Source organism: Apiospora aurea (assembly GCF_038362705.1).
Source record: "Apiospora aurea strain CBS 24483 chromosome Unknown utg000005l_segment0_segment0, whole genome shotgun sequence".
Taxonomy (NCBI): Eukaryota; Fungi; Ascomycota; class Sordariomycetes; order Amphisphaeriales; family Apiosporaceae; genus Apiospora; species Apiospora aurea.
In genome coordinates, this window is record NW_027117392.1 from 6,545,378 (window position 1) to 6,566,053 (window position 20,676).

At 57.6% G+C, this 20,676-nt stretch overlaps 5 protein-coding genes across 5 annotated transcripts; 4 read left to right on the forward strand and 1 right to left on the reverse strand.

Moving 5' to 3' along the window:
* Window positions 1-904: 904 nt before the first annotated feature.
* Window positions 905-7,942, forward strand: PG986_008510 (acetyl-CoA carboxylase; the record flags this gene model as incomplete). The annotated part of the gene is made up of 5 exons (XM_066844732.1): window positions 905-1,078; window positions 1,177-1,442; window positions 1,514-5,714; window positions 5,765-6,356; window positions 6,408-7,942. The coding sequence occupies 5 exons, from the start codon at window positions 905-907 to the stop codon at window positions 7,940-7,942; spliced, it is 6,768 nt and encodes a 2,255-aa protein (XP_066700844.1).
* A 254-nt stretch (window positions 7,943-8,196) lies between these two features.
* PG986_008511 (uncharacterized protein) lies at window positions 8,197-9,423 on the reverse strand (the record flags this gene model as incomplete). Its single annotated transcript, XM_066844733.1, has 2 exons — window positions 8,197-9,003; window positions 9,157-9,423. 2 exons carry the CDS (start codon window positions 9,421-9,423, stop codon window positions 8,197-8,199), a joined length of 1,074 nt encoding a protein of 357 aa, XP_066700845.1.
* Window positions 9,424-10,313: 890 nt separating this feature from the next.
* Window positions 10,314-12,038, forward strand: PG986_008512 (uncharacterized protein; the record flags this gene model as incomplete). The annotated part of the gene is made up of 1 exon (XM_066844734.1): window positions 10,314-12,038. The coding sequence occupies one exon, from the start codon at window positions 10,314-10,316 to the stop codon at window positions 12,036-12,038; it is 1,725 nt and encodes a 574-aa protein (XP_066700846.1).
* Window positions 12,039-14,380: 2,342 nt separating this feature from the next.
* PG986_008513 (uncharacterized protein) lies at window positions 14,381-14,846 on the forward strand (the record flags this gene model as incomplete). The annotated part of the gene is made up of 2 exons (XM_066844735.1): window positions 14,381-14,431; window positions 14,454-14,846. The coding sequence occupies 2 exons, from the start codon at window positions 14,381-14,383 to the stop codon at window positions 14,844-14,846; spliced, it is 444 nt and encodes a 147-aa protein (XP_066700847.1).
* Window positions 14,847-15,701: 855 nt separating this feature from the next.
* On the forward strand, window positions 15,702-17,814 carry PG986_008514 (1-alkyl-2-acetylglycerophosphocholine esterase; the record flags this gene model as incomplete). Its single annotated transcript, XM_066844736.1, has 2 exons — window positions 15,702-16,015; window positions 16,092-17,814. 2 exons carry the CDS (start codon window positions 15,702-15,704, stop codon window positions 17,812-17,814), a joined length of 2,037 nt encoding a protein of 678 aa, XP_066700848.1.
* Between the last annotated feature and the right edge of the window lie 2,862 nt (window positions 17,815-20,676).

Consider the following 20,676-nt stretch of genomic DNA (forward strand, 5'->3'; position numbering starts at 1 on the left):
CCATTGGAGAGGGCTTCTAGCGCAGCTTTTGGCGCCCTTTTCCCAGATGACAACCCCCTGCACTCCCTGCTAGCTCCGAATGAGAGAATTGGATGGACCCTTCCATGACCTCAACAGAAATGCGGGAGGGAGTTTAGGCCAATTGCGCGGCGTCAATTAGCTCAAAAGAGACGGCGGACCCCTCGAAATTCATCTAGCCTAGCTTTATGAAGGGGGTTCATTATTGAATCGTCAAGTTTGGCGAGCAGGAAACCCGAGTGGGAAAAAGAAGAAAAGAGCTCTCGCGCCAAATCTCACCACTAGTAGACCGCAATTGGGGTCCCGCGAGCAATTGGCATTTTGTTCCAAGTCTTTTTAAAAAAACTGCTGTCCTAATAATCCTTTGGGTTCTCTTTTTACAGAATATTCATCCCACGAGATCCATCAAGTTTACACGGGTTTGCTGCTAGTCTTCGAGGGCGCTACCTACCAAGCCAAAAAAAAGTACGTCAGCTGCCATAGCTTCTTCCCGTGCCCCAACGAAGCGGCGCCCCGACCGACTTCGACTTGAGAAAACGTGGGCGGGCTTCAAGACCCGAACGGCGGCTTCCTTTTCGACCCCCCTTCCTTTTTCTGTTGCAAGCAACCAACCCAATCTAACATTCACGGTTTTCCTGCGCAGGTCGAGCCAGCAAGTCCTTGTCCAACTTGCTTCCACTTCTCAACACTCGAACTCGCTCGTTCCCCTCACGGCGAACGTCTTTCCACCGCATAATACCCAAATCCCACCATTGCTCGATCCTTGGGCCTCTTGGGAGCTCGACTCGGGCAATCGTTATACTTTGATGAGCCCTTGAGCCTACTTTTACGACTAATTGCTTCTCCATCCTCCTACCAACCTCCTCCCTCTTCTCCCACACACACAATGGCTACCGCCAACGGAAACCGGACGGTGCCTGTCAGCAACGGCAAGGCGTCGTATGCCGAGACGCACCGGATCGCCGACCACTTCATTGGCGGCAACAAACTGGAGAACGCACCCTCATCCGTGGTGAAAGACTTCGTGGCTGCCCACGATGGACATACTGTCATCACAAACGTGAGTTACACCTCAAACAACCCCGCCGTACCATTAGGTGGGTGGGGGGGCAGCTTTTCTGGCAAGTGCGTCAGTGCTAATTGCGGGTTTGCCGACAGGTACTGATCGCCAACAACGGTATCGCCGCCGTCAAGGAGATCCGATCGGTGCGAAAATGGGCCTACGAGACGTTTGGCGACGAGAAGGCCATTCAATTCACCGTCATGGCCACTCCCGAAGATTTGGCGGCCAACGCCGATTACATCCGCATGGCCGACCACTACGTCGAAGTCCCCGGTGGTACAAATAACAACAACTACGCCAATGTCGAACTCATTGTCGATATTGCTGAGCGTATGAACGTCCATGCCGTCTGGGCTGGATGGTAAGTGGTGTCCTACTGGCTCTTTTTTTCTTTCTTTCTAGCTGGGCCCGGTGGCTAACAACCTTCCGCAGGGGACACGCTTCCGAAAACCCCAACCTCCCCGAGTCTCTGGCTGCGTCGCCAAAGAAGATCGTCTTCATTGGACCCCCCGGTTCCGCCATGCGCTCCCTCGGTGACAAGATCTCTTCCACAATTGTTGCACAGCACGCCAAAGTACCGTGTATTCCCTGGTCTGGCACGGGCGTTGATGCGGTTGAGATAGATGACAACGACATTGTGACAGTTGCCGAAGATGTCTACCTCAAGGGCTGTGTTAACTCGTGGCAAGAGGGTCTGGAGAAGGCCAAGGACATTGGCTTCCCCGTCATGATCAAGGCGTCAGAAGGTGGTGGTGGCAAGGGTATCCGAAAGGCCATGTCCGAGGACGGCTTCGAGGCCCTGTACAAGGCTGCTGCGAGCGAGATTCCCGGCTCTCCCATCTTCATCATGAAGTTGGCTGGCGACGCCAGACATTTGGAAGTCCAGCTGTTGGCTGATCAGTACGGTAACAACATCTCCCTATTTGGCAGAGATTGTTCCGTACAGCGTCGTCACCAGAAGATCATCGAAGAGGCGCCCGTCACAATTGCCCAATCACCCACTTTCCGAGCTATGGAGGACGCTGCCGTCCGCCTGGGTCGTCTTGTCGGTTACGTCTCAGCAGGTACTGTCGAGTACCTGTACTCGCATGCCGATGACAAGTTCTACTTCTTGGAGCTGAACCCTCGTCTGCAGGTCGAGCATCCCACCACGGAAATGGTCAGTGGTGTCAACCTGCCTGTGGCGCAACTGCAAGTAGCCATGGGTATTCCTCTGCACAGAATCCGTGATATCCGTCTGCTCTACGGTGTGGACCCCAAGACCTCCACGGAGATCGACTTCGAGTTCAAGTCTTCCGACAGCGAGAAGGTCCAGCGCCGCCCGCTCCCCAAGGGTCACTGCACAGCCTGCCGTATCACCTCGGAAGATCCGGGTGAGGGTTTCAAGCCCTCCAACGGTGTGCTGAAGGACCTCAACTTCCGTTCCAGTGCCAATGTCTGGGGTTACTTCTCCGTCAGTACTGCCTCGAGTATCCACAGTTTCTCCGACAGTCAGTTTGGTCACATTTTCGCGTACGGTGAGAACCGTGCCGCGTCTCGAAAGCACATGGTCGTTGCCCTGAAGGAACTCAGCATTCGTGGTGACTTCAGGACCACTGTCGAGTATCTCATCAAGCTGCTCGAGACGGAGGCGTTCGAGGACAACACCATCACCACGGGCTGGTTGGATGAGCTTATCACAACCAAGCTCACGGCCGAGCGACCCGACCCCATGCTGGCCGTCGTGTGCGGTGCCGCTACCAAGGCCCACATCGCCAGCGAGGACTGCATTGCCGAATACCTGTCTGGTCTCCTGCGAGGTCAGGTACCTTCCAAGGAAATCTTGAAGACGGTTTTCAGCATTGACTTCATCTACGAGGGTCAGCGTTACAAGTTCACCGCTACTCGCGCTAGTGTCGACAGTTACCACCTCTTCATCAATGGCTCTCGCTGCTCCGTCGGTGTTCGTGCCCTCAGTGACGGTGGTCTGCTGATTCTTATCAATGGACGCAGTCACAGTGTCTACTGGAAGGAGGAAGTTGGCGCCACCCGTCTGTCTGTTGATAGCAAGACCTGCTTGCTTGAGCAGGAGAACGACCCCACCCAGCTCCGCACCCCCAGTCCCGGTAAGCTTGTCAAGTACACCGTTGAGAACGGTGAGCATGTCAAGGCCGGCCAGACTTTCGCCGAGGTCGAGGTCATGAAGATGTTCATGCCTCTGGTCGCACAAGAAGATGGTATTGTGCAGCTCATCAAGCAGCCCGGTGTTACCATTGAGGCTGGTGATATCCTCGGTATATTGGCTCTGGATGACCCATCTCGCGTCAAGCAGGCCACGGCCTTCCTGGGTCGTCTCCCCGACCTCGGTGTCCCGCAGGTTATCGGTAACAAGCCGGCTCAGCGTTTCGGTATGCTGTACAACACGCTGAAGAACATTCTCAGTGGTTTCGACAACTCGACGATTCTCAAGCAGACTCTTGATGAGACTATTGCTGTTCTGCGCAACCCGGAGCTCCCTTACAGCGAATGGACCTCGCAGCACTCGGCACTCCACTCCAGAATGCCCCAGAGACTGGACACCTTGCTCACTCAGGTCATTGAGAAGGCCAAGTCTCGAAATGCCGAGTTCCCGGCCAGAGCGCTCCAGAAGACCATGGCCAAGTTCCTGGATGACAACCTGTCGGCTGGCGACGCCGATCTCCTGCGCGCAACTCTGGCGCCTCTCAGCGACATTCTGCAGCTGTACTCGGACGGCCACAAGGCTCGCGAGCTCCAGGCCATCTCTGAGCTCTTGACCACGTATTATGATGTTGAGAGCCTCTTCTCGGGTCACCGATCTCAGGACGAGGATGTCATCCTCAAGCTCCGTGACGACAACAAGGATGATCACATGAAGGTCGTTTCCACTGTTCTCTCCCACAGTCGTGTCGGTTCCAAGAACAACCTGATTGTTGCCATCTTGGACAAGTACCGACCCAACCAGCCTAATGTGGGCAACATCAACAAGTACCTTCGCCCTGCCCTGCGCAAGCTTACTGAGTTGGAGGCCCGCCAGACCGCCAAGGTCTCGCTGAAGGCCCGTGAGATTCTCATCCAGTGCTCTCTGCCCTCTTTGGAAGAGCGTACTGCCCAGATGGAGCACATCCTGCGCTCGTCTGTTGTTGAGACCAAGTACGGTGAGTCTGGAGGCTACCGGGAACCCAGCCTGGATGTCATCAAGGAGGTCATTGACTCCAAGTACACCGTCTTCGACGTGTTGGCTCTGTTCTTCGGACACGAGGATCCCTACGTCTCCATCGCTGCCCTCGAGGTCTATGTGCGCCGAGCCTACCGTGCTTACAACCTCAAGTCGGTCCAATACCACGACGATGAGGCCGATGTGCCGCAATTCATTTCGTGGGACTTTGCTCTCAAGAAGGTCGGACAGTCCGAGTTCGGCATCCCTGCCAACTCCTCGTTCCCTTCTGCACCCGGCACGCCCACTGGCGGCGAGTTCAACCTCGGACGTATCAACTCCATCAGTGACATGTCATACCTCTCGCGCCACAACGAGCAAGAGCCTTCTCGTAAGGGTGTCATCGTCCCCTGTCGTTACCTCGATGATGCCGAGGAACTGCTGCAGAAGGCCCTCGAGGTCCTTCCTAGAAAGAAGAAGACGGCGAGCCTCATTCCCGACCTGAGTGGCAAGCGCAAGCCCCTTCGGGGCGATAGCAGCGATGAGCTGTGCAACGTCGTCAATGTCTTGGTGTACGACTCTGAGTCGCAGAGCGACCAGGATGTCGTTGCTAAGATTTCTGAGACTATCGAGGCTTACAAGGAGGAGTTCCTTGCGCGCCGCGTCCGTCGCGTTTCTTTCGCATGCGGCCGCAAGGATGGCAACTACCCCGCCTACTACACCTTCCGTGGCCCTGCGTACGAAGAGGACGAGAGTATCCGTCACGTCGAGCCCGCGCTTGCCTTCCAGCTGGAGCTCGGTCGTCTGAACAAGTTCAGAATCTCGCCGGTGTTCACGGAGAACAAGAACATCCACGTGTACGAGGCTATTGGCAAGGGTGTCGAGACCGACAAGCGCTACTTCACGCGTGCTGTCATCCGACCCGGCCGTCTTCGAGATGAGATCCCTACTGCGGAGTACCTCATTTCCGAGGCCGACCGTGTCATCAACGACATCTTCGATGCTCTTGAGATCATTGGCAACAACAACTCGGATCTGAACCACATGTTCCTCAACTTCACTCCTGTCTTCCAGCTGCTGCCCGAGGAGGTCGAGCACTCTCTCCAGGGCTTCTTGGACCGTTTCGGCCCTCGCGCCTGGCGCCTTCGTGTTGCGCAGGTCGAGATCCGCATCATCTGCACAGACCCTCAGAATGGCACTCCCTACCCTCTGCGTGTGATCATCACCAACACTTCTGGCTACGTCGTCCAGGTCGAGATCTACGCCGAGCGCAAGTCGGAGAGGGGCGAAATGGTCTTCCACTCGATTGGAGGCACCACCAAGATTGGTTCCATGCACCTGCTGTCTGTCACCACTCCTTACCCCACCAAGAACGCCCTCCAGCCCAAGCGATACAAGGCCCACTTGATGGGTACCCAATATGTCTACGATTTCCCGGAGCTCTTCCGCCAGGCTATCCAGAACAGCTGGGCCAAGGCCGTCAAGCACCAGCCGTCGCTGGCTGGAAAGCAGCCCCCCCCGTGGGCGAGTGCATTGACTACCACGAGTTGGTCCTCGACGACACTAACAAGCTCGCCGAGGTCTCTCGCGAGCCTGGTACCAATACTTGCGGCATGGTGGGATGGATGATCAAGGCACGCACTCCCGAGTACCCCAAGGGACGTAAGTTCATCATTGTCGCCAACGACATCACGTACAAGATTGGATCGTTCGGCCCCAAGGAAGACTACTACTTCCACAAGTGCACCGAGATGGCTCGCGCACTTGGTATTCCTCGCATCTACCTCTCGGCCAACTCTGGTGCTCGTCTCGGTCTTGCTGAGGAACTCATGCCTCACTTCAAGGTCGCCTGGAACGACGCGACCAAGCAGGAATCGGGCTTCAAGTATCTTTACTTGGACGACGAGGCCAAGAAGCGCTTCGAGGACGGCGCCAGCCGCGACGTCATTACCGAGGAGGTTGTCGAGGATGGCGAGACACGCCACAAGATCACGGCCATTATTGGTGCCGAAGATGGTCTTGGTGTCGAGTGTCTGAGAGGATCCGGTCTCATTGCCGGTGCCACCAGCCGAGCCTACAACGACATCTTCACGGTCACCCTGATCACATGCCGTTCTATTGGTAAGTCTTTTCTCCCTAACACCCATTATATCAGTTGCTAACGAATCTCAGGTATTGGTGCTTACCTCGTCCGTCTCGGCCAACGTGCCGTGCAGATCGAAGGCCAGCCCATCATTCTTACTGGTGCCCAGGCTCTGAACAACCTTTTGGGTCGCGAGGTCTACACTTCCAACCTGCAGCTCGGTGGTACTCAGATCATGTACCGAAACGGTGTTTCGCACTTGACTGCGAACGACGATTTCGCCGGTGTTTCCAAGATTGTCGAGTGGCTGTCCTTCGTCCCTGCCATGCGCAACATGCCGGTGCCCATCTCTCCCAGCGTCGACTCCTGGGACCGTGACAACATCTACACGCCCCCAGGCAAGGCTCCCTACGATGTCCGCTGGCTCATTGGCGGCAAGCAGGACGACGAGGGCTTCCAGCCCGGTCTGTTCGACAAGGACTCGTTCGTCGAGACCCTTGGCGGCTGGGCCCGCACTGTCGTTGTCGGTCGTGCTCGCCTTGGTGGCATCCCCATGGGTGTCATTGCCGTTGAGACTCGAACTGTTGAGAACGTCACCCCTGCCGACCCCGCTAACCCTGACTCGGTCGAACAAGTCTGCAACGAGGCTGGTGGTGTCTGGTACCCCAACTCGGCGTTCAAGACCGCTCAGGCCATCAACGACTTCAACTATGGTGAACAGCTTCCTCTCATGATTCTCGCCAACTGGAGAGGTTTCTCTGGTGGCCAGCGCGACATGTACAACGAGGTTCTCAAGTACGGTTCTTACATCGTCGATGCCCTCGTCAAGTACGAGCAGCCCATCTTCGTCTACATTCCTCCTTTCGGAGAGCTTCGTGGTGGATCTTGGGTCGTCGTCGACCCTACCATCAACCCCGTGGCCATGGAGATGTACGCTGATGTCGACTCTCGCGCTGGTGTCCTGGAGCCTGAGGGTATCATTGGTATCAAGTACCGCAAGGAGAAGCAGCTCGAGGCCATGGCTCGCATGGACGACACCTATGCCGCCCTCAAGAAGCAGGCCGCCGACCCCAAGCTGAACAAGGAGCAGCTGGACGAGGTCAAGGAGAAGATGACGGAGCGCGAGAAGCAGCTCTTGCCCATCTACGCGCAGATTAGCATCCAGTTTGCCGACCTGCACGACCGCTCTGGCCGCATGAAGGCCAAGGGCACCATCCGCCAGGAGATTGAGTGGAAGAACGCCCGCCGCTTCTTCTACTGGCGTGTGCGCAGAAGACTCAACGAGGAGTACATCCTCAAGCGCATGAGTGACGCGTCCTCCAAGTCCAACGTCAGCGCCACTTCCTCTGCTCCCAGCAAGGACCGCCTGCAGAACCAGAAGACGCTGGCTGCCTGGACTGGGGTTGCCGACTACAACACCAACGACAAGGCCGTGGCCACTTGGTTCGAGGAGAACGCCGAGACCGTCACTACCAAGGTGAAGCAGCTGAAGGCCGAGGCTGTGGCCAGCTCGGTCTCAGACATGCTCCGTGGGGACAAGGAGTCTACCCTGAAGGGATTGAAGGAGATGCTCCACATGATGCCCGTCGAGGAGCGCGAGTCTATTCTTAAGTACCTCCAGTAAAGACAAATGCTGGTATGTATTACGATGAGGACAGATATATGAGGGAAGACTAGGTTTGGGACGGATGGACGGATGTTTGGTTGGCTGGCGTGTATATATCTGCAAGATGTTTCGTGTACGATGGATGGTGTTCCCGGTGCTTTATATATAGTTTGGCGGGCAATGATTCATGCAATTCCGACTGTTAACATTACCATATTGTGCGCTCGCTTCCTTGTGACCTTGGTGCCGAGTAACTTGCCAAGGTGATGGTGTTAATACTCCGGGGGCAAGATGGTTTCATACAACAAGATATACACAATGTCGTTGACCCCAACGCGCAAGTTGTCATTGCGCCTGTTGGGCCGGGCTACAGCCCGGATGGGCTTCGGTCGTGGCCGCCCGGGCCCTACCACCGCTTTCAGCCAGCACTCCGGGCACTCGAGATGGCTGCCGACGTCCCAGTCGTATACAACGCCTCGAAACACGTGGTTCGCTTCGCCGGCGGGGAACGCGCGCCCCGGCACGCGCTCGACGCAGCGCTCGACGCGCCGGTACCAGTAGTCCTGGCTCTGGGGGCGGTGGTGGCAGCAGGCCGGGCAGTAGCGCACCTTGTTGGCTGGGGCAGGGGCCATGGTGGTCCTCCAGGGCCTGGCTCTTGCCTGTTGTCGTTGGATCTGATGTTGTCCTCCGGGGGCGAGTACGGGGACGGAGACGGGGACGAGGACGAGGACGAGGACGAGAAGCCGTCTAAGATGCCTTGGAGTCGGACAGTGGCCGGGCAGGGCGGCTCGAGGTGGGGCGTGGTGCCGGAGCCAGGGGTGGCGGATCGGGACCAGCAGCAGCGCGGCGGCGCGGAGGAGGGGCTTGCAGGTTAAGGCCAGGGACAGCTGGTCTAGGGGATTGGGCGTGTTGTTGGGGTTGTTGTTGTTGTTACTGCCGCCGCCGACTTCTTCGAGGATGAGGAGGAGGAGTTCGAGGGGGAGGGTGGGGAGAGTAGGGGGAGGAGGGGCTAGAGAGGAGGAGGAAGGGGGAGAGGGAGAGGGAGAGGGAGAGGGAGAGGGAGAGGGGGTGTTGAGGATCTGGATTTTGGGGGAGAGGGATTTTGTTAGCCGACAATATCAAGGCGAGGGTTGGGGGTTAGACAGTCTGTTTTTTTTTGTTTTTTTTTCTTTTTTCCTTTAATTCTTGGAGATGATGATGATAGACTTGGGAGTCGATCTAGGGGGGCTTACCTTTTCCGAGATCTTGAAGACGTCCCACCATTCGATGGGATTATTCTGCAGACACGCCCACCCCTCGGTCCGCGACGTGGCGAGGAGGCGGGAGTACGGGGTCCCGTCTGGGTACCGAACCGGGGCGCGTCTCGGTCTCGTCCAGCGGAAGCGGCGATTGGTTAGTACCCCGGCGAGGATGTCGACGTTGATGCATAGGAGGAGCCCCAGGAAGGAGAGGGCGGCGACGATGGTTTCCGTGGAGAGGGTTTCGGTGATTGACTTCATGTTAGGGGGTGGGGTAGTGTTGCCGGAGAGCAGGAGTCGGGGGATGGATGGGGGAGCATGTAGAGTCATTGAGAAGGAGAAGAGAAGGTTGGGTTTTTGGAATCGCTGCTTTGATCGCTGTGACTATCTATCTGTCTGTCTATGCCGTTGCTAACCTATTGGACAACCGTGGTTTGGCAGAAGTATGTTTGTAGGTGACTTGAGCAAGTAAAAACACAGTCCGAAGGCAAAACCAATACATATTTATAGGTTGTGGAGACGAATCTCAACTGAGCTATGTGTGTAATGTCATGATTTTGCGCTCGAAGCTACTTGCGTTGTTCAGGGAGGAGAATGCCAAAAAGGAGGTCACCAACTTTTTCACGAGGATATGTCACACAATTTGCCTAAGCACTAACAACGATACTTCCAATTTATTTACCTAGATCTTACTCCTCGACGATGCCATACCTGAAAGGAAACTCTGATGTACCGGCATGTCATGGCCAAGAAACGTCAACCTAGAAGCTCATGGTCAGGGGGGCTATCTGGTAACACGGGACCAGCTCCGGACCGGGAAGCAGGGAAGCAAAAGAATACAGAAACTCGACATCTGCGCTACGTATTCTTGGCTTACCTGGTCCCCTAATGGATGGTCTGTATCTCTCGGCATATGCATAGGCCTTACTCGTTTCGACTGTTCTGGACTCCACTGGACCCCAGGTTTCCCCGCAGAGCACTCCCCCTGTCGCGGGTGAATTGGGGATTATTCCTCCAATCATGGCTCGCGGAACCGTCGCCGGAATGGAGTATAAGTACTTGAGGAAGAGCGACACCGTCAAACGACAGCAGTATCATCGGCAACGCCCTGGACCACGAGATCTCACCGCACCCAGGCCGCTACCACTTCAATGCTTCTCTCGGGGATAGCACAGGGCCCTCTCCGGCTTCTGGGACTCGGTCTCCTCCTTGCCAACGTAATAGAGGGTGCCGCTACCGCACCCACGGCCCGGACGCTCAATGGGACGTACGAGGGTCTGCATCTCCCGGACTGGGACCAGGACGCCTTTCTGGGGATGCCCTTTGCTCAGCCGCCCGTGGGACCACTGCGGTGGCGCTGGCCGCAGAGCGTCAATGCCTCGTTCGAAGGCGTGAGGAACGCGACGACGTACGGCTACTCGTGCATGCAGTACGGGTCCGCCTTCGACCTCTCCGAAGACTGCCTGACCATCAATGTAGTGCGCCCTGCAGCGGAGACGCCTCCGCCAGAGCCGCTGCCGGTCCTCGTGTGGATCTACGGCGGCGGCCTCTCCCTCGGCAGCACGGCGGACCCCCAGTACAACCTCTCGGGCATCGTGCAAGTGAGCCAGGCCATGGGCCGCCCCGTCGTGGCCGTCAGCATGAACTACCGCCTGGGCCTCTGGGGCTTCCTGCAGACGCCCCAGCTCGCGGCCGAGGGCTCGAGCAACGCGGGCCTGCTGGACCAGCGGCTGGCGCTGCGGTGGATCCAGGAGAACATTGGCGCGTTCGGCGGCGACGCGGCGCGGGTCACGGTCTGGGGCGAGAGCGCGGGCGCGCAGAGCGTGGCGTACCAGATGTTCGCGTACGGCGGGCGCGACGACGGGCTGTTCCGGGCCGCGATCCTCGAGAGCGGGGGGCCGACGGGGGCGCAGGTGCAGCCGTTGTCGTGGTACGCCGGCGCGGCCGAGAACCTGACGCGCGCGGTCGGGTGCTGGGGGAACTCGGCGGACCAGCTGGCGTGCCTGCGGTCGGTCGACCAGGCCGCGCTGTTCGCGGCGCACCCGAGCGTGGTCTGGAACCCGCTGCTCGACGGTGACTTCCTGCGGGGTTACCCGTCCCAGCTGATGCGGGAGGGAAACTTCTTAAGAGTGCCGCTCGTCACGGGCGCCAACACGGACGAGACATTCTCGCTGCCCGGCCGGCAGGATACGGAGGAGGAGCTCTTCGACGCGTTTTTGAGCTGGCGGTCGTACGCGCTCACGCCGCCGACCATTAGGCGGCTGCTGGCGCTGTACCCGGACGACCCGTGCGCGCCGGCGCCGCCGTACGCTATTGGCCACTGTACGCAGCGGCCGGGCGCGGGGACGGGCAGGCAGTGGCGGCGCGGGGCGGCGATTGGGTCGGATCTGGTGATGGGGGCCCAGAGGCGGCGGATGGCCGAGCTTTTCGCGGGCACTCCGACGGGGGAGGAGAGCGAGGGTGGAAAGGCGAGAGTGTACAGCTACCGGTTCGACCAGCGGATCTGGAACGGGCCCGCGTGGGACGGGGTCAAGCACTTCCAGAACGTGGCGTTTAGTTTCCAGAACGTGTCGGGACTGCTGGGGCCGCGCGCGGCGTATGGCAGGCACCTGGGGCTGGCGCGGGGGATTGGGCGGGCCTATGTGAATTTCGTCTACGATGCGGACCCGAACGGACGAGGAGGAGGCGAGCAAAAGAGCGAGAGGGGTAATGCGATGGACGGCATGGTGTTGCCGCACTGGCCGGCGTATGATTTGCAGAGGCCGCAGAACATGGTGCTCAATGCGACGGGGTGCTGGGTGGAGGAGGATACGTGGAGGAGGGAGCAGATTGCGTTTATCAATACGCCCGAGGTGACCAGGGAGCTGCTGGGTTAGTCGGAGGTTCAAATGATCCTATACTAATAGTTAAAATGCACGCGTGAGAAAAATACCGCTTGTGGGAATTGGTCGCGCACTCTGCGGTTGCTAAAGTATGCATGATATGATTCCAAATATCGAGATTGGAGTGACAGACGTAGGAATATAGGGATGAATAGCTTCTGATTCTAACATCTAATTTGGACGAAGTCCAAACGACCAGGCACTAGTGGTTTAGTGGTAAAATCCATCGTTGCCATCGATGGGCCCCGCGTTCGATTCGCGGCTAGTGCAGCACCAAAGATTTCTTTTTGCGCTCAGAGCAACCAGGCTTTTTCGCTTCGGTTGGATTGGTGGATGCGCTTCTTTTTGGAAATCGCCAACATTGGTGCGACTTTTCGTCCAAGTCGCAAGATTGAGCCGGCGCTGGATTGGCTACTCCGAGGAGTGGAAGGGGTCAGAGACTGGCTGTACCGATCCGCCGGGCATACGGCGGCAAACTGCTGGCAACCACCCACGCTGGAACGAATGTATGGGTTAGGGGTGCTCGAGTACATCCATCTCCTGGCGAGTTTGGGTGCTGTCATGTGGTTCTGGCCGCAACGTCTCAGCCAGCGCACGGTAGCGGTTCGTATCTGCCGCTTGCTTGCATCGCCAGCCAGCCGGACCCAGGTAACTTCTCTGGCTGGGCAATCCTCGTGCGTCTGTCTGCTTGGCGCAAGTGTGGCTTGTCTCTTGTGACGACGAGGAACTGCGCAGCTGCGGGCCAGTACGCAGAATCGGGTACGGCTTGCGATGGGATCGAAGTAGGGACTAGGGGGCCTGGCAACATACACGAGCTTTTCCATCCAACAACTCATGCGACCACTCGAGTCAGGTGATTCCCACTCAGATTGCTTTGCCTGGCTATTTTGAAGTTGCATCACAGCCGCTGGCTGGTGACGCATGGTAGGTAGGGTCGCGCCGTCGAACTGGGCTCTAGGCTCTCTCCACTGCCGCTACCCGCCACCCGCCTCGTCTTTTTCAGCCTTTTAAGGGCGCGCAACTATGTAACGCTGTGTGGCCCAAGGCTAAAGAAAGTAATGCAGGCCGATGCAGATACAGGGGCGATTCTAGTCTTTTCGGGAGGCCGCGGGGAGGGTCGGCGGCTCCGCAAGAGGCACTGCGGTGATGTTTACCCACAACTGGCCAAGGCAGCCTTCTACAGTAGTGGGCATGAAGTCATGCTACTTAGGAAGAAAAACAATCAGGCTCTTTTGCTGTGCTGCCTTCGCCCCCTACCTAAGTCCCAGGGCAAGCAACAAGGGCGGCCTTGGTAGCGTGGTAACGTTCCCTTTTGCCATCGGCAATCGGATGGACGAACGCGGGATCGGGTAGGAATCGGCAGTGTTCGTCGGGCTTCCATGGAAACTATTGTTGGGGCTCCCTTAGCAGAACATTTGTGGTTGAAGTCATAATGGGCAGGAATCGACAGGAGACGGGAGCGTGCGCTCATTGTTTATTCTTGGTTTACTGGGGAGCTACAGGGGGCGCTGCCGGGCTTTTAGGGGGTGACCCCACTACCGCTGGGCCCTTTTTCAGTGGGCGGTCAAAGTCGACAGTGGCCGGCCCTGCTGGAGGTTTATGTACATACTTGGGCGTTGGCACGGGCTGACAGGCTAACGATGGCAATTGAGCGCCGGTGTTGCGTTGAGGTTGCCAAAAGAGTGCCGAGCTTCCCGCGCCCGCTGGCCAATCATCGCATGCCACGCCCAACCGTCCGTCCGTCACGTTAGGTAGGTAACAAGAGCAGCTCCCAAGAGATGTCAGGGGCAAAATGACGTCGATCCTTCATCCAACCCCCAACACTCAGCACACAGAAAAGCAGAGGAAATGACGGGCTGCAGGGGTGGCTGGCTGGCGGGACCACGGCAGCGCTGGAGCGGAGACGGTGATACGAGATGATCGGCCAGCACTAATCCCGTTCAGCCCCATCTGCCGGCTGCAACGGTGTGCTGGTGGGTGGTGGCGTGGTGATGCGTGGTTGCAACAGCCGGGAACCAACTCGATGATGTCCATGCCCACCTAGCCCGACCATGGAATGGATGGGAATGGGATCATGGATGGCCAAAGGGGGAGGGGTCCATCCACTTCTGCTTGGCTTGGCTTGGTTTGCCCAGGCTGCCCACTGGCCCGATGGACAGAGTTGTATAAGTAGAACGACAGACCATCGCAACTCATCGACTTCCTTTCGTTCTCACCACCACCAACCAACCAACCAGTCCATCCATCCAATCTACCCTAATCTACCAACCAACCTTCTCACATCCAACCTTTCGATCTTTACGATCTAATAAATCTTAATAATTCCAACCACCAAAATGCAATTCTTCGCTGTTGCCGCCCTCGCCGCCACGGCCTCCGCCGCCGCCGTCGCCCCCCCGCCAGGGCCAGGCCCAGTACATCAACGGCTTCCAGGCCGCCTGCGTCCCGCACAGCACCTTCTGCAACTACGAGTTCGGCGTCTCGTCGCAGCCCGGCGTGGTCCCGCCCACCCAGTGCAGCGCCCACGTGCAGGGCCCGGACTACCTCCCGGCCCTGCAGGACCAGAACGACTGCACCGTCGGCAACGGGACCAATTACGCGTACCACTGGTCCATCGAGAAGACCGCGGCCGGCGGCCTCGACTTCACCGTCTGGTACCCGCTCAACAGCCGCTCCAACATCACCTTCTGCCACGAGATCGAGGGCAAGGACCTCAAGGTCGACAACAACGGCGCCGTCCAGACCCAGCGCTACGCCGGCCCCCAGTACTTCAAGATGGACATCTGCACCCCCGAGAACTAAAGGTGGTCCGCCGCGCTTGGGAGAGACTGGTGATGATGGAATGGACGATGGAGGCATTATGAGTGCCCAGGAGATGACGATTGCTGGATGGGGGACACTGTAAATATGATTCTGCGGCCACTGCGATCCTGCCAAGGATGGCGCGCCGCTACTGTTCACGACTAATGCTGTATATAAAACTTGACGACATTGGTTAATCAGCGAGTTCAACCAAAAAGAAGGTTTAACCTCTGCCAAAATCTTCTCTCCCTGCTTCGTATTATTGTGTGACTTCCAGATTTGAGACGCGTTTGTCGGGCCTCGTGCAGTGGAATGCAACATCTACGCCAAATCATGATTCCAGAAACGGTTTTGCTGCTGCGAGTCTTGCGCCTCGCGAAACGTCTTTTTGCCCCGGACAAGCCCGGTCGGTGTCAAAGCATAACCGTACTTGGGTGTTTGAAGCCCATAGTCGGATTTGACTTCTATCAGAGCTATTGGTTCTCTTCCGCTCCGTCTCCTGTCTCGGTACCCTAGCTCAGGCGATAGTCGCAAATGGAACATGGCGATGATCTTTTTCTTAGAGGATCGGACGAGAGGCCGTTTGCGAACCCCTGCGTTGAAAAAAAAAAAAAAAAAGAGACTGCCGGCGACGTCATCATGACGAGCGAGCGATAAGGTACCAAAGGCAATTCTTAATTCGTGGGCTTCCCGAACACAGCCTCGCCAAATCGGTACGTATTGCACTTGTTAATCTATCTAACCTACTCTTTTTATCAAATCATCGGTAATCGGTGTGTGACGGGTAGATTGAAGTTGGTTGAAAGTGTATGTGGAAGAGAGCGTGCAGTTGCACGTAGTTTACCGTCGGTCGCCATGGGAGAGGAGGGAGCCCGCGGCAGCGTGGGGGCCATGCCGGCGTCTGGTGGTGGTGGCGCACCGCCGCCAAAAGAAGTACCGACGCTGATGCGGGATCACGTCTTCCATTCGCTCCCGCCGTACACGGGCAAGCACAACGTGGGATACCTGGAAATCGAGGTCCCCGTCGAAAAGCCCGGCCACTTCTCCGACATCCAGCGCGGCGGCCACTACGCCCTGCGCCTGGATACCGTGCTGTTCGCCATCTACTACCCCTCCGACCTCTCGACGGGCTCGAATCCGCCAGATGGCGATTCGCCGGACGGATCATCGTCGCCGCCATCTTCTTCTTCTTCTCAGCAGCAGCAGCAGCAGCAGCAAGAAGGACAAGACGAAAACCAGGCGCAGACTACACCGAAGAAACTGCGCAAGCGGAGGAGGAAGGACTTGGCGAATGCGCGGGTGCCCTGGCTCTCAAGGCCGCGGCTGTGGACGAGTGGGGGGTTACGCCAAGTGGTTCAAGATCCCCAGCCCGCCGGTCGCCGCCTACCTCTTCGCCACCTGCATGTTCACCGAGCTGCCCGCCATCCGGAATGCGCCTCTTCTTCAATCGACAACAAGCACACCGTCGTCGTCCTCGAAAGCTGCGAATGCGCAACCCAATGGATCGCCGGACGACAACACCACCCACAAGAGCAGCAGCAGCAGCAGCAGTAGCAGCAACCCGGGAAGCTCCGGCAGGGATGACGTACTCCCCTTCCCCGTCGTCTTCTTCAGCCACGGCCTGGGCGGCACCCGCACCGTCTGCAGCGCCGTCTGCGGCGAGCTCGCGAGCCAGGGCTACGTCGTCGTGGCCATGGAGCACCGCGACGGCAGCTGCGCGCGCACCTTTGTCAACCTGGCGCCCGCGCGCGTGGACGCCGCCCCCGCGGCCGACGACGATTCCCGACCGCCGCCGACGCGCGTCAAGAAGAAGAAGGGCGGCGCCGATTACTACGTCGTGGACTACCTCTTCCCCGAGGGCAACACGTGGGACACGGCGCCCAACAACGACCGCGGCGTGGACACGGCGATGCGGTCCGCGCAGCTGGACATGCGGCTCGCCGAGATCCGCGAGGTGCACCGCGTCGTGGGGCTGCTGAACGCCGGGCGCGGCCGCGAGGTCGCGGACGCGAACCTGCGCCGCCGGGGCAACCGCGGGGCGAGCTCCCGGGGGCTCGACGGCGTCGACTGGGCCGCCTGGACGGGGCGGTTGCGGCTCGAGCGCGACGTGACGGCCATGGGCCACTCGTTCGGCGGGACGACGACGATCCGGCTGCTGCGGCACCCGGGGGCGCACTTTGCGTGGGTGGGGCAGGGGGTCCTGCTGGATACGTGGGGCATGCCGATTCTCGATGACGAGAACGACGAGAAGGTCGAGGACTCGACCGACACCGAGACCGACGCGACGACGACGACGACGACGAAGAAGAAGAAGAACTCGCCGCCTACTACTACTACCAGCCAGAGCCAGAGCCAGAGCGATGGAAGGAATTGCCATAGCCACAGCCACAGCCACAGCCACGACGACCAATGCCAGCGCGGCCGGCACGGCGAGTGCGCCAAGCCCCTGCTCTCGATCGGGTCCGAGGCCTTTGTGTACTGGCGGCCGAACCGGACGGCCATCGACCGCGTGTGCGCCGAGGCGCGGCGGCACGGCCGGCCGGCCTGGGCGCTGACGCTGCGCGGGACGGCGCATTTGAGCCAGACGGACTTCGGGGTCCTGTTCCCGCGGCTGCAGAGCTGGGCCATGAAGACGACCATCGACCCGGGGCGGGCGATTGAGCTGACGGCGGGGCTGGTGCTGGATTTTCTCGAGACGGTTTCGGGCTCGCCGTCCTTAGATAGCAGCGGCGGTAACAGGAGGCTGCCGCAGCGCCTCACGCAGATGGAGGAGCTGGAGGACCTGCCGGCGGTGCACAAGCCCAAGGCCAAGAAGGTGGGGTCGGCGCTCAGGATCCGGCACGAGCTGGCGCTGCGGGCCAGGGGGTGGGGGGAGGCGGCATGGCGGCGCGACGTTGAAGAAGAAGGCCAAGGAGAAGAAGAAGCAGGAGGGCAAGGCGGGTGCGGCGGAGGAAGAAGGCAACAATGAGAGCAGTGATACCCTGACGGGATTGGAGGAGGGGGTCGAGGCGGACGAGATTTGGGTGCATGTTACGCCGGAGCAGGGGGTGATGGAGAGGCTGCGGCGGGCACAGGAACAGCACGCTGTGCACACAGATGGTGAGGTCGCGTCGGAATTGGTGACGTGATTGGCGCATTGCTGGTGGTGAGATTATGTATCCTCGGCTGGTCCTCGGGGTCCTGACCGCAGCAGCCGATTCGGGGCCTGCGGGAGCCGGGTACGTTGACACGGGGCTTCCTGTGGTACATCCACGATCGAATGTAGCCCGCCCACAAGGTGTATCTAATATTACACCACTGGGTATACGCGTACGTACAATGTTTATAAGTGGGGTATGTATTATTTTTTCTTGAGGCGCTAGTGAAAGGTACATAAGGGCTAATAAGCGCACCAGCCTCCATCAAGTAACTACCAGTTTGTTCTACAGACTTCAATTCTCGGTAGTATAGTGGTCAGTATGCGAGCTTGTCATCGGATTTTCCGCTGCAATAAACGCTCGAGACCCGGGTTCAATTCCCGGCCGGGAAGCATTCTTTTTTTTTTTCGTATACACATTATCGGTTACGATGATTTTCCTGGTGTTTTTTTTACCCTAGAAAAAGAATACCTCGTAATCCCTTTTCTGCTTTGCTCTGAAATACATTGTTGGCGATCAATTTGAAGCCGCAAACATCAACTGAGCCATCGTAACTGCTCCATGTCCACCAGTCCAGCCCTAAAGTCCGGATTGGCTCAAGCCTCTCCCCAATGGCTGTTCATATCCGTGGCCAGGTGACACGTCTTGGCACTTTATTCTGGCCATCCACTGCAGCAACTTAGTCCTCTTGAAGTCAAGCCCTGGTTCCCGAGGCTTCGTTCACGCGCCGGAGATGTCGGAGATGCTGGAAGTGTTGTTGGTGGTGGCCAATCATTCAACGCTTTTCCTGTCGGGTGTCCAAACTGGTTAGCCCCTATATCGTTCGTGTAACTCGACGCGGGCCAAGATTGTGCGAATGGCCGATGATATGATTTGGTCTTATGTAGCGTGGACATGCTTGCATTCATTTTATTCCACCCTCTGTTCGTCCGTCCCTTTCACATTCGCAACTGCCATCTCCGGGCCGGGATTCTACTCCGCAAGCGACCACGGTGGCATCAATCAGAGCACGCTGACGAGCCGAGAAAGGTATTCGAACCTGGCCGCGGTCTGCTTCCACCGTTGCATCTACTACCACCACCAGAACCACCAGAATCGTCAGCGATGCAGGCGGCAGCTGTTGCTCAACTCAACCCTGATGGGTATGATGCCCTTTACCCACCTCCTCTCATCTTCGCCGCCGCGGAATCAGAGTCTAGCGTTGGGGCTGTATACGGCTCATCCACAGCTGCGACGTGGCATTGTGTAAGTATCTATTTCTATCTATATGACTACCTTGTTGCCAGCCTGCTTTTTTTTATTAACCTTCTGGTGTAAATAGCATATGTGCGGCAACGGCCCCATGACTGTTGCCATAAATGTTGTGTGCTCCGGTTCGCAATGCAACCATCAGCGTTGCGACCGCTGCACCGTCGAGATCCTGCGAAAGAGTAAATCGGGAGGGGGATGGGAATGATCTTTGGTGCATACCGGTTCCCTGAATGGAAGCTGCGCTACTGCCCCCGGCTGCCTGGTGGCTGAGACAGCCCTCCCTGTCGCCATGCATGCCAGTCACCTACGATGGTCAACGGATTATTGCTAGTACACGTTCCGATAGCCTGGTTTAATTCAACGACTCATTCCTTTCTTTGGGAATTCCCTCGTTTCCTCTTCCTGTTTGAAGCATTAGCATCAGGCGTGAAGAAACAAGCACGCGGATGAAGATCCATATCCCCGTATTCCCCCCTTGCGTCTATGTACCTCCTACTCAGAAACTCGCGTGCAGGGAAGATCCGTATGGCCTCAGAGGACCCGGAGCGGCAAAGAGCTGCACACGAACGGAATAAGGCTTCACTGCCCTCACCCCCCCACAGAAACATCCGCTTCCGCCTCGGACCCCCCAGCCAAGTCAATGGTCGACAAATCCACACAAACCGAACCCACTGCCACCACCGCGAGGAAGAGAACAGCAAGGCCCGGACTAGCAATAGGTGCAGCGCTCGCTGCACTAGCTACCCCGTTCGTAGGCTGCTTCGTTCTCCTCCCGATCAACAATCGCCAGAGCCCCTATTCTATCCCGGTGGCCGACGTTTGGCACTGTTCACTTTCAACCTATGCTTATTGGCACCCCTTTTTCAGGACATTCTATATTTTCTCATGTGTGTTCACCATTTGATTTAATCTATACGAAATAATCCGGCCCATACTTGACCTTTCGGCCCTGAATTGCTACATCAACGGCCTGTATGGTGTCTGAGCGTCTCCGGTCACGAGAAGCTTTCGGCCTCCATCACGATGTACCTCAGTCTGTTGTATACGGCCCCAAGCGGGTCAGGTGGTATGGCTAGTCCTGTGTAAGCATTCCCTGTTCACTCGCCCCCATCTGATGTAGGTGCTAACCTTTATTTGAAGTGTAGGTGTAAAAGGGGCTCGATACTTTGGGATAGCATTTGTCAGCTCACATACGGCTTCATGCAGTAATGTAGGCAACTTCCAGTCATCCCATACCTGCTTACCTGCTATCGCTCACTATCTCGGGTTGGCATCGGCCGGCATTCCAAATGAGTGGTTGTCTCTACTAAGTAAATGCTAAAACTAAAACCAACAAGCGGAGGCGTGTGAGATGGATGGTATTTGAGACAAGTAGTACGCCATAAACATACATGGATCGACATCTGTGTTACTCATCTTATATACGCCAGCTGCCTCATAAA